General features: G+C 41.8%; 1 protein-coding gene across 1 annotated transcript in view; it reads right to left on the bottom strand.

The window, feature by feature from the left end:
• Window positions 1–1303: 1303 nt before the first annotated feature.
• Window positions 1304–13771, bottom strand: part of RNF150 (ring finger protein 150) — a 105091-nt gene continuing 92623 nt past the window's right edge. Inside the window, exon 7 of the mRNA XM_018563415.1 lies at window positions 1304–1497. Within this exon, the coding sequence (XP_018418917.1) occupies window positions 1379–1497 (119 nt within the window). The 3' untranslated portion in view covers window positions 1304–1378. The remainder of the gene's footprint in view (window positions 1498–13771) is intronic.

Genomic DNA, 13771 nt, shown 5'->3' with positions numbered 1-13771 from the left:
TTGAAGGCTATTTCACTAACCACTGTAACAACAGTACAGATGCACTTTACAATAGAAGACATCTGTTGAATATGTGAGAAAACATAAAACATAACAACATATGGGCAATAGCTACCTCAGAACATCAGTCATGCAGTATATTCAAACTGAACAGGCCATGAGCTTTACAGGAACAGCCAACTACCTACACAACCTATAAAACTTTGAACAGTATGCCAATTGTAAAGGTTTTCAACTCAGTGTTATGGTTCAATCTGGACTTTGTTAAACGTATTCCAGCTGCCTATGTGTTCATGTGCTATACAAAAGGATAAAAGCATGTAATCAGTAAGACAAAGAACCTTCTATAATTGTGTCGGTTTCAGTGTAATTGAAGTCCATACATTCATTTGTAAACAAATCATGTGTGTTATCACAACTTTAAATGTCATGTTGTCACGTTGCGCAATGTAGTATCATAAAGGAATTCAGAGCACCAGGATTACCACTCTTCTAAAATTCACCAATAGCTATATTTTCTTTTGAAAAAATATATATTTATTCTTGAAAAATGTATTCCACTCTGTAGTGTATGCACAATACTGTATACATCTTCATAAGAGTGAAAGGGATAGTTTCCCGCATAATATGCATATGGGGATTTTTTTTTTATCTTATGAGTCAAACACTTTGACCAACATATTTTAAAATACAGATGTGAATAGATGGTGTGCATTTTCATTCACACAAGTCTGATAATCCTTTATGGCTCAAACCAACAGATTGTAATTTTAGTACCTAGCATTCTTGATGCAGTTCATGAGGAATGCCTGATCACATGCAACCAGCAAGGGCCCTCTAAAGACATTTTCTTCTCGAGTGCTTCTGGGACAGATGCCCATGCTGTAATCATAGCCTTCTTCAGATAAGGGCAGGGCATTCACTCATGACCATCACAATCTCTTCCTGTTGACTTGGCAGCAAAGCCATGGAGTAGAAAAGAACATTTGCTATCAGAACCAAGATATTTGCGATTGGAATACACTCAAACTGGGTAAACAACAAAAGGTTATAAAGTTTATATCTCATTTTCATTAAAAACAGCATCAAAGATTTCACTTTAGTTCCAGGTCCACCATCCACATCAGGGAAGCCTGTAGACTGGAGACTAGCTCCCATATGAACACAATGGAAAATCCATTCGTACTGGAGGCGGCAGGCTCCTGGCGCTATTGCTTCTCATGGTCATCCCATAATGGAGTGCATTGGAGATTTATGGTGATGGTGAGTGGTTTTTACGTTTGTGTTTTTATTTATTTTTTTGGACTAGTCCAACCTCCAGAGTCGGAACTCTTTTCATCACCTTAGTCTTTCCTTTGGACTGCAGCAACAGACCTGCTCATGATTTTGCCTCCTCACAGTCTTGGTCAGTGGAAAGATCCACATCTGAAAGTCCCACTTCCACTGCCATAATCAGAGAGATGTCCGAGTCACTGCTGATAACTGGCTCCTGTTCACCTGAAAGAAGAAATAGGTTTCATTAAAAGAACGTAATTTCTCAGACTGTGAAGTCACATTCTTTATATATGACAAAATAAGGAGATGAGGGACCTTCTGTTAGTGAGGCGAGGGCTATACATTGCAAACTAAAGCAGAGACACCGGCACTCCAAATTTGCAAAATATGTCTATTTATTGATGTGCATCGTGGTAAAAAACAACAAACGTTTCGGGGTCACAAAGGATCCCCTTCATCAGGTAAAACACTGTATGTTTTACCTGATGAAGGGGATCCTTTGACCAACGAACGTTTCGAGGTCACAAAGGATCCCCTTCATCAGGTAAAACACTGTATGTTTTACCTGATGAAGGGGATCCTTTGTGACCCCGAAACATTCGTTGTTTTTTACCACGATGCACGTCAATAAATAGACGTATTTTGCAAATTTGGAGTGCCGGTGTCTCTGCTTTAGTTCACGATTGTTATGGCTGCCACCCGTTGACTACCGCAGCACCCAATTCTTGAAGGGATTCACGCGGTCAGGAGTGCGATGGGACCATGGACTGGCTATACATTGCAGGTACCTGTCATCAAGCTAAATGACAATGTAACAGATGGTGTCATTTTTCAGCTTACAAGCTGTATGCTAGTTCAGGGACTGTTACCACATTCACGGTTAATGGTGAACCCTGGAATCAGTATGCAGTCAGGCTTCCAAGAAATAGCATTATAACAGCAGGATTCCCTTCAACTTGTGCAGACAGCCAAGGAATGTGTTACCCCACTGCAACCAATAGCATTGCAAATGTCATTTTTTCCCAGTGCAGCTTTAAAAATGAGAGGAATAACATCAATGGTGGATACAGGACAACCCAGACCGTTCTTGTTTCAGAAATATGGATCCAGGCAGCTCTTGTTTCAGATTTGGCTAGAAAAGGCCTAGTCGTTCTGACAATAACATTTGATGAATTAAGGCTAGCTGAATATAAACTAAATAAATGTTTTAATGCAACAATGAATCCTGTAAAGAAGCAGGTATAGCTGAATATAAATGCAAGTAAACAAGGTCTTTGTGTGCGTGCCCCCATGGCATTTTCTGCCTGCACTACAAGACTCTTCCAGTGAGAATTTGGATTGGACACATTTATAGGTAAATGCATTCGTTTCCTGTATGAAAAAAACCTACGGTCACATATAATTATGAGACAAAATATGAGCAGATGTCACCAATAAATCAGCAATGGGGCTAAGAACAGATGTAAGCATTTAGCATAGCTGAGCTCAAATACAAGAACCGACCATAGAAAAGGACGCGATTCAAAGCCATCCATATCTGTACAAATGTTACCTGTGCATGTCAATGCAGACATTGTCATCATTTATATACGAGTAACTTTAGTACACGCGACAGATTAATTACAATATAGCTACATTTTAAATAAAAACATTTGCGTACCATATGTTGCTTACTTTCCACTCTCTCTATTCTTGATCCTTAAGTGTATTAACATATATGGTGTGAAAGGTATCTTACTAATGACTGCCTGTCCAGAACTTGGAATCCCAGGATGCTGGCTATAAGGGTCAATGAATCACTTTATAAGCTTTTAATAAGGGATAGTTAAATCATTGTCAGCATATACTGATTTTAATGATGCATTGACTTCAGTAGATTCTTGTAGTAACAACACAGTCTTAAAGTCTAACTTCAGGCACAATAGACTTACTGCAGTTCAGTATGTTGTAGAGGGCCTTTACTGTAAACTCACATGCCATAATAAGATTTTCCTCTATCTCCCTGCAAATCTTACACAAACCTGTGGTTGGAAGTCCAGCTCCTGATGAATTTGAGCCTGCTCTGGCTGTAGAGCTGCAGGCCTCATAGATTTAAAAGCTGTGGTGACATCTCCATCTGCTCCCAGCCAACCACAAAACAGAGGCTGTTTGCTTTGTGATTGGCCAGGAAGAGACATAAATGCGACCGTAGCACAGGGGTCTATGAGAGATGCAGCTACAGTCAGAGCAGACACGGAAGTTCATTGGGAGCTGGACTTCCATCTGCAGATATACTTAAGATTTGCAGGAAGATGGAGGGAAATCTTATTATGGGGTGTGAGTTTACAGCAATGGGCCTCTAAGTGTATCGTGCCAAGAGTTAGGCTTTAAAGGAAACTTGTTATGAAAGAAACATGGAGACTGTCATATTCTTTACTATATGCAGATAAACAATACATTAACTGTTCTTTGCGTTTCCTGATCTGTACACTTGGTTAGCGAGTCAGAAAGTAGTAAAGCCAGTACATCACCATAACAGCCAGGGCACTAGCGGAAAGGTTATCAATGGTAGCCTATATACTCCTCATGACAGGTGAAATTCATTGAGTAAGACCGTGCATAGATCAGCGCAGTGACTACATGTTAAGTACAGCAAGGAAGTACAGAGAATCATTTACAGCTCAATGTTTTTTCATGTAATAACATAGATCACATTGTAAACATGCCTGATTTTCGATACATCATAAAGAGATGCATTGAAATATTCAGTTGAAGTAAAAACATTTTTGTTTCCTCCATTTCCATGCATATCTGTCCGATATGTGGAGAATATTTCAATTTAGAATTTAGACCAGCATCATTAATAAATTGTATGAATGTCCACAGATTGGAAACATCTGCATGAATATATTCAGGAAAAAAAATGAATTTTATCATGCTTCATTGTAAAGCATTTTCTCCAACACAACTTGACATTTATTTATAATGATATAAATGTAATAAATTGTGGTAGCTGACGGCAACATGCAAGTACATTACAGTAATATGATCCAATTGTATTATACTACTGATCAATTATTGCTTTACGATAGAACCTGACATTGTAAACACGCAGATTGTTATCATTTCTAACATTCTGTGGTATAAAAATGATTGTGGAACCATGTGTGTGGTCCTGGCCAATAGGAGACATACACAGGTCTTATTATGTAGCAACATATTGCCAACTAAGCTCCTGGCACATCTCGGCATGCTATTAAGACACCCTGATTGATTGGGAACATGTAGAATGTAAACTTAGTTACTTATTTTCATATTGGCATTCAACTGACTATATTTAAAATCCCAGGTTTTATTTGGTTTTACCTTTGTATGTAAATGGCAGCAAGGAGCCCACAGTATCAGTAAATGAAGTCCACATTATGGAAACCTTCTAAAATACCAAGAATGTTCCCTACATAGTATCCCTGGTGTGGGTGGAGAAAGGTGGCCGGCCATATTCAGCATGTTGTCACTGATTGCTACAGTCATCAGCTCCAAAATAAACTCTCATCTATGATGATCTTTATTATATATGTAAGAAAAGGATAATTGTGTAGGTGTAAGAATCTCCGGGGAATAAATAGTCTTCACTTCACCCAGCAATGTATTGCTTCTTAGTTAAATGTTACCTGGTAACTGCATGATTCAGAGAACAATTTCAGTTCTCTCATGAAATAAGAGGACTGAGTACTAAAGATGATGAAAGAGTACGCCAGAGTGAAACATTCAAAATAATCTTACAGGAAGCTGAGATTTAGTGACAAAATAGCATTTATAAGTCATTGGCTTTGAATGTTTCAACCATACACAGAGCTGAACATGAGCTGAAATAGAGAAACCAAGTGCTTGCTTCAGCACACAACACAAATGCAGTCTGTAAAACAAGAACCTTCCACATCATACATATTACAGCTCATGTCCAAGAGATCTGATAGCATTGCTTAGTTTCCTTTCTTCTCTGATCCCATAGACTGTGTTACATTTCCTTGAGCTCACACTCTATGCAATGCCCATGGCATTAGGAAATACAGGGCATGGGCCAAACAATGAAAACACATCCCAATGAAAAATACGTTTCAAGAATATCTGTTAAAAACCTAGAAAAGGATGAAAACAAATGTACACATTGGGATTACCTTTAGCCAAAGTGATCAGAAGATCAAGAGATATTGATTAGCGGTGCACCGAAATTTTAAAACCGAAAATAAACAAAACGTCAAGCCGAAACTGAAAAAAAATTATTTCTAACCTTTTCAAATGTAATTTTTTTTTAATATAAACTTAATTTTTTTTTAATCTCTTTTTCTGCAGCCCCTTTTTTAAATGAACAAAAATCCTCTATACTGAGTGTTCATGTTCATTCATAACTTGTGGAGATAGTATGTTTACCATGTCCAGAATGATGTAGAACACTTCCCATTCATTCATAATTGGGGACACAGTCAACAAACACTCAGTGATCACTGATCGCTGAGTGCTTGTACCGCTCTCCATTCTGACTCGCTGTCACAGGAGGCTGGGCTAGCGGTGCGCGGAGGAGATCTCGGACGCCTGTGACAACTGACTCCTCCCCCGCATCGCCGGCCCAGCCTTCTGTGACATCTTTCTCCGCTCCCACACCGCCGCTCTCCTAATCTGTCACAGTGCGGGAGGAGAGCTCAGCCTCCTGTGACAGTGCTCACAGCTATCACCACTCACTAATCGCTCTCCTGACCTGTAACAGGAGGCTGAGTGAGGCGGTGTGGGAAGAGAGCCCGGCCTCTTGTGACATGCTAGCCGCTTACCTCACTCTCCTCCCCCGCACTGCTCGGCCCCCTGTGACAGTTTCTCTCCTCCCCACAGGACGCTGCACCGTGTAAGTGGGAACACAGAGCAGCGCCCAGCAGGGGGGAGAGAAACCAGGCATGCACTGCACTTTTGGCATTTTGCCAAAAGTGTCATTTTCGGCTGATATGTTTCGGTGGCCAAAATTTCGGTGCATCCCTAATATTGATAATATTGATAGCTGAAGTTATATGTTAATCTTGACTTTTTGTAAAAAGATGAGCTTGGCTACACAACTTTCTCCTCAGCCTCCTCAGCAACCCTTTGATGACCACATGAATCTAGGAATCCTGAGTGGTAGAGGGGCCAGGTCCAAATTTCATGTTTACAGGAAAAGTAGATACAGGTTATTTACAACATCACCTTCCTGTATGTCTGTTTGATACATAAAAGGGAACTAAAGACAAACCTTTTTTTGGCTATAGTTCTCTTTTGGGTCACAGGAGGACATGTACTAAGTCAGCATATAGTGGGCTACTGCCTGTGATATGCTGACAGCACAGAGCCATGCTGCAACCTGGAAAGATAGCGACAATATTGTCGGGATCCACCCCACTGCCTGACAGCTGGCTCTGCCTCTCTAGAGCCAGAGCCAGCTGTGCCCACCCTCTTTTCCTGTCTGTACCTCCAATGAGCACTGGAGGAATAGAGAGAAAGGGGAGTCATATTATGGTGATTGCCAATTTGCAGTATGCATCATCTACAAAAGAGGTATGTCAATCATGCTTCATACTCCAGCACAAAAACCTTCATTTCAAGGGAATTCTTTGATAGTGGCTTTGATAGTGGCTATTACAGCTACTTTTCGAAGGTAATATCTGGATATGCAAAGGCATTTGATGCACACAAAGTCATATTATACAGCCCCGTCATTCTGGAGGTTCCAGAAGAACATTCATCATTACTCCAATGCTGGGGTAGAATGTTCTGCCTAAAGCAGGCGTGTCAAACTCAATTTAATCGTGGGCCGCATCAACATTATGGTTGCCCTCAAAGGTATCTGTAAGACTATATAAATGTATCTAATCTTTATCATCATTGCCTCTGCATTCGATTATCACTGGTTTTAGTAATAACTTATTACCTAGATCTGAAAGTAGAAGTCTAGGAAATGGCCTGGTGGGCCGGATTCGGCCCCTGGGCCTTGAGTTTGACACATGTGGCCTAAAGGAAGTTCTGTCTTTACACAAAGGGGTGAGCCAAGGTGGGAAGTTCTGATGTCCACAGACAATAAAAGTAATGCACTAGAAGATATTACATAAGCTGGAAAATAGACTATACAATGGTGACTTTCAAAACAGCAGAGCATTTCAACTGTATACCAGTCTGGAATACTCAAGAAAAAAAAAAAGATTAAAAGTCTGAACAAAAATGAATAAAGGAATACATCTTAAAAGGAAAACTATGGGGTCAGTGTTTTTCCCCATAGTTCTCCTTAGGGTAACGGGAGGACACAAACTAGCGTCCTCCCGTTACCCTAAGCTCAGTATACCGCGAGCTACAGCTCGCGGTATTCTGAGACGCCGCAGCCGGAGCGGATCCTGACTTAGACGACGGGATCCGCCCAGCTGCGTGAGTGACAGCTGGCTCTGCCTATCTAGAGGCAGAGCCAGCTGTACCCGCCCCCTCCCCCGTCCGTTCCGCCAGTCAGCGCTGGCAGATCGGAGCGGGGAGAGGGGAATCCAGCCCCTCCCCCTGTCACGGCAGAGAGCCGTGACAGGATCGAGAGGTGAGCGAACCCGGTATGTGTTCGCTCACCTCCCGATCTACTGAGCCAACCTGTGACAGTCTCATTGTCACAGGTCGGCTAGAACTATGAGGTGAGTGAAAAGCACTCACCTCATAGTTCTCCTTTAAGGTGCCCACACACCTTGCGATTATCGTACGATAACCGCAAGGTGTGTGGAAGGCATGCGACCGTTTCTACTGTACGGTCGAGCGACTTTTGTCTTACGAACATGTTCGAAAACCAGCCGAGAATCGTAAGATTTTCGGCTGGTTTGTGGCATGCTCGTAAGATAAGTGGAGCAGGAGCAGAGCAGTTACAGACCGGAGCAAAACTGCGTCCAATGTATTCCAATGGTATTTTAAGTTCCAGTTCACATCGCAGCGTTCAGTTCCAGAGCAGGTAAAAAAACTGCAGAAGGCCCTATTTTACCTGCTCTGGGACGCATACAAACGCATGCAAATGCACTGAAAGCCCATTTTAAACTAAAAAAAATTATTATTTGTAACCAAAAACGGCCCGTAACGCATCAAAAACGCGGCACAACCCACTGCACTGTGTGTGCAGAAACTCATGCAGATCTGCTCTGCATTTGGTGTGAACAAGGCCTCAGGCTACCACTAAATGGGCAGATTTCCCTCTAGCCCACGGGGGTATTTTAGCAATGGTTTGCTAATTACAGACATTTTGCTGCATCTGTGAATGGAAAAGAGCGTTACCAACAACCCTGCAGGATTAATATAACTTGCCAGAGCGCTCCCAACACTATCAGTTATGCTTTAACTGGTCACACTCTTAGTCTGATGATGTATGGACATCCAAAGCAAAGTCATTTACTAGGTTTGTGTGTGTATGTTATTTCAGTTTTAGTCAGCTGACCCTTATAAATCTATGGACACAAATAAACATGCATTTCCTCATAACGATACTGACTGCACTCCTCCCAGCTGCAACTATAGACCCCAGTTCTATCAGCTGGCTGGGTCTTGGGAATCAGAACACATGAAACACACATAGTGTGAGAAGCAGACGTACACTATCTTTTGATTAGAAAAGAAAATAATAGTTTGCCAATATAAACAACTCACAAGCTAAACTTCATATAATGAGCATGCCACAAATCCCTTGATGTACACAAAACTTTCCTTCAGCTGCCATCACATTACTGTATGTCTTCTTATTTTATGCCTTACCACATATTTTATGATTTTTTTTGTATTTAACGATTTTCCCTTTCATAATTGGATGATCTTGTATTACCGCCAGCCCAATTAAATATCTTATCAGTCTTAGAAGTACACGTACAGACAATCTAAGGGCCCATTCACACTGGTCCAATGCGTTAATTGCACGGTTCCATACGATTAACGCCCAGTACAAGGCACCTACTTTGTGTTAACTGTGTGTTAGGTGGATTACGTTACCATTCATTTGAACGCACCCTAACACACAGTACTGCAATACCTTGCATTGTGATGCAATAAAAAAAATGCAGTGCATGCTCTACTTATTTTATTCGCATTGCAGCACGTGCTACTGCTTGTTGCATTCGATCACTTTGCGGGAGAGAGGTGCATTTGGGGTGCCATTCAAATGAATGACAATGCAACGCACCTCCAATTGTGTTAACAAACAGTAGGTGCATTGTGCGATATGATGCATCAAATCGCACGGAATAGTGTGCTTAACACATCGGTCCTAAACAAGTACCAAATCCAGTTATACACAAGACTTAGCAATTGCATGCACAGTTATGCACAAGCCTCAGCAATGGCAATGCTGATAGCCACGTCCCCAGTAACATTTTTCATCCCACTGTAGTGCAAGCAGGCACAGCCTACAAGAGAGTGGCAATTCTGCTGAGAAATCAGGAGCAGTGCAGCATCTTTGCCGCACCATCACAGTAAGCTGTGTTAGGCGGACTTCACTGGCAAGCTCAAGAGGTATTTGTGGGACTTTGTAGGGGAACTAAGAGACAATGTAAGTGCAAATGTACTTGTAAAGGTCTGAAGCACATGTTTTTGTTAATGGGAGGTCATAGTCCTGCCTAAAGCTGGCATTAAACGTTACAATTATCTGCAGATTTTCTATGTTCAGATGGAAAAGGTGCAACAGAATCCTCCATCTACACTTAACTGGGTGGATGAAGTCATCTCCACCTGGGCCAATCTGCTGCACTTTTTTCATCTGACCACAGAAAATCTGCAGATAATTGTAAGGTGTATGGGCACCTTAAAGATGGTCACATGTACAAAATCAGCTCCAATTAAATATTCTAGAACAAATTGTTCCTGCATTGCTATCAGAGACTCAGTTTAATGATGTCCACATAGAATCCGCATGATAAAATATATAATTATGCATGGAAGGAACACAAATGCAAATGATCACCACTGACCACCAGGATGTTGTCAGATGGGTTGGAACATTTTTTTCTTTTGAATGGTATTTTTCAGATTGTAGATTTTTCAGATTGCACATACCGTATTTTTCGCTCCATAAGACTCACTTTTTTCCCCCAAAAGGCGGGCAAAAATGTCTGTGTGTCTTATGGAGCGAATGTGTGAGCGGAGGGAATCGCATGACGCCTGGGATATGCAGTTCCGGGCGCAGGGCGAGTATTTTTTTTTTTACATTTAGCCCTGCTTCTGACAAGCAGAGCTAAATGTATAGTGTGGAGCCGCCGCCCGTTTTCATGCACTTGTATGAAAGGAGCAGCAGCGATCATGTCCGCTCCCCCTCCCCCCGGTTTTCGGGGTCCCCCGCTCCTCTGGGGGACCCGTGACCACGGCATAGGAGCTCGCCATAGAGCCCGTAGAGCAGAAGAAGGTCTCCTCTGCGTGATCACTGAGACCGTAGCGCTATAATCACAGTATGGAAGTATGCATTGGAAGGGTACTTCTTGACGCACCAATAACGCATCCTGTTGATGTGGACGTTTACCATTGGCTGTGAAAAGCATCCATTAAAGGATCCTGCACTGTGACAATGCTTGTGTCATGCTGTAAAGACGCAAATGACAGCAACAAGACTGGTCGGCTACACAGAATGCAGGCTTGCACCGACTGGTCTCCATTACCAGAAGAGGTGCCACTAATCCTCATGTAACTGGTAAGTAAATTAGGGTTTTACTTTAGGGCCTAAAAATAATACAATATCGGGGTACTAGTGTAGTAAACAACATTTTTTTCCCATAACCAGATTTCGCTTTTAATCTACCTGACAGTTTCTTATATCGCTCAGTGACCCTATGGGTGAGATCTCTGTGTTTAAGTTATTGGGTGCACACACATTCTATGCCCATTAGGTGGGATCTCTCCTTGTTGGATTCGTTATACATTTCTGAAACATGCAAGGGCTGACTGGAACCCAGATTGAAAGGAAGAGTTTTGGCAAATATCTCAAGGTCTCTATGTTGATATGCAAGACATCGGGGGCATAACTAGAAATCACAGGGCCCCATAGCAAAAATCTGAATGCCCCCCTCAGGTTATGGGTGTCCATAACCTGTGCCTGCAGGCCCCACATATGCATGTTACGTTTTGGTGGACTGACCTATTAAAAAATATTTTATGTTACTTGCTGCAACTCCCATGCTGCCAACCTAGATCACATGGTCTCTGTCTACCAAGCATTAGAGAATGTAGATTCTATTCCTTTCAATAAGACAATGTCTGAGAGGAAAGAGGACGAGTAAGGCAATTGAATCAGACACTTCATACTACAGAGGGAAAACACTGCCTGTACATGCTGGTAACATTATCCAATGTTCGCCATACATCTGGATTACCTAGTCTTAACTAGTAAATCATGGACTCAGTATCATTTACGGTATCCTTAATAATATAAGAGTCAAGTCTGAGTTTTGCTTCCTCAGCATAGCTTCACTACCATTGAGGATAATTCCTAAATGAGAGTTTCTTTTTGCCAATGGGGGAATTCTGCCTCCAGTAGCGATTTCTCCTCCTCCTCCTGCATGTCTGACCCCCCTGGTGCGCTTACACTTTCCACTTCCCTCTTCTACTCCACTTGCCAAATCCTATCCCAACACTGTGCCTTGATTTCCATCTGCTATTCCTCCACTTACTGCCCCGCCATAGTTGCAAAAGACCCATTTGAGATAGTTGAATGCCTACTCGCGACTATCCAGAAAACAACCGCACACATAACCCAGCCACTCCCTCCTGACTCTGCTCTCCAAAGTCTCCAGGAACCAAAATTGCTTGTACTATATCTTCACTGTCTACAATACTGCTGTGGCTTTATGGATTCCAGTGCTGAGCTCACAACTGCTGCATGCGGGAGATCCTGCCAGGCAGCACACACAGACTGTGGGACCTTGAAGTGCTGTGCAGCGGGCAGCTGGGGTTGCGGAGTCCAGTAAAGTACAGGCAGGAGGAGGTGCCGGCGGATGTTTGGGTGGCTGTGTCTCTCTGCTCTCCGGACACTCACTATGCTGATATAACCTTTGTTGGAAGAGAAGAGAGCAGGCATGAATTTGACAAATCAATAACAGATCAGAGCTGGCTCTAAGATAGGTGGATTTTGTGGTGCATGTGAATCTAAAGGAGCCCACTTTACTGCCCCCACACAGGCATCTCTCACTAGCCCTGCTAACCAACATAACCTACCCACTTTTTGACCAGCCACCCTACCCCCTTTCCCACACTAACAGACATCCCTCCCTGTTATTGACATAAAGGATGTGCCATATCTGCCCCCCTAGACTTGCAGAAATTAAGCCATGGCTCTACTTCTATTGTATAGAACTTTTAACAAATGAAATCAATCACTGCAAAGAATCGTTACATTGTTATGGGAATAAAAGCTATACACTTGATTTCTATCAAAATCCAGAAGCCTTACTGTTATACAAGGGGGCCGCCTCCAACCATGCTTTATTTGGACACGATGATTAAACTCTTTAAGTACTTTATATCCTTTATATACCTTTACCCCTTTGAAAAGGGAAAAACTAGAAATAAATGTATGCAGCAAACGTATTATGTGTGACAGCTATAGCATTATTCTGCCTGGATACCAACTGCAGAGACATGCATTTACTTGCCAATTCATTTGGTCCCTTCTCTCAGTGATGGATGTGTGGTGGAGCAGTAACTGCCTTAGTTACCGATAACCACTGAGAACAGGATCAATAGATTTAAAATACCACTTCCACATTAGATACCATAATGCTGCTTTGGAACATCTCCACCATTCTAAGCGTAATGATCAAGCTGGGCTGATCCACCATGTCGCTGTATGCAGTAATAATGTCACTTGTTAGACTCAATTCCATTTATACAGATTCATTGATCATCAAAAACACTTTAGACATAAATGATGTTTTTTTACAAATGTCTTGCTTTTACAGCTTCAAGATGGAATGCATGACCTCACACAGATTCTCTTTTAGTACTTCACCTACTCCTTTTAATGCCACTTTCTGTATCAGATTGGATTTTAAGAAAACTAGGATATTCATTGTGGGTGTCTGCACCGAAGACAGGCTTGATATTACTTTTTAACAAAAATACAGTAACCCTGGGCAACTAATTACATGCCCAGTTTTGCGGCTTTTATCTAACTACCGCACAGTGGAATGACACTAAGGGCTTTATTGGAAACTACATATTAACATATGACCTAGCACTGTATGTCTTAGCTTTAGTCATTTCTGACAGGAACTACATGCTTTCTGGGGCAAGGAGCCATGGAACCCTATAAAGTCCTGTCCTGGGGAAAAAGGAATAATTGATTTCTACAAATGTGTCCTTCTCTTCATCCGAGTCTTCAACAGACAACACACACACACACCATTGTATTTTTTATAATCTCAGTGCAAGAATAGAAACATTGATAGCTACAATAATTATTTGAAGGCTATCGTATTTTCTTTCAATTCAGAGCCATGGAACCCTATAA

The sequence above is a fragment of the Nanorana parkeri genome, unplaced genomic scaffold, assembly GCF_000935625.1.
Source record: "Nanorana parkeri isolate BGI_ZX_2015 unplaced genomic scaffold, ASM93562v1 scaffold662, whole genome shotgun sequence".
In the NCBI taxonomy this organism is placed as follows: domain Eukaryota; kingdom Metazoa; phylum Chordata; class Amphibia; order Anura; family Dicroglossidae; genus Nanorana; species Nanorana parkeri.
Note: the sequence above shows the minus strand (reverse complement) of the source record. Positions and strands in the feature narration are given on the sequence as shown.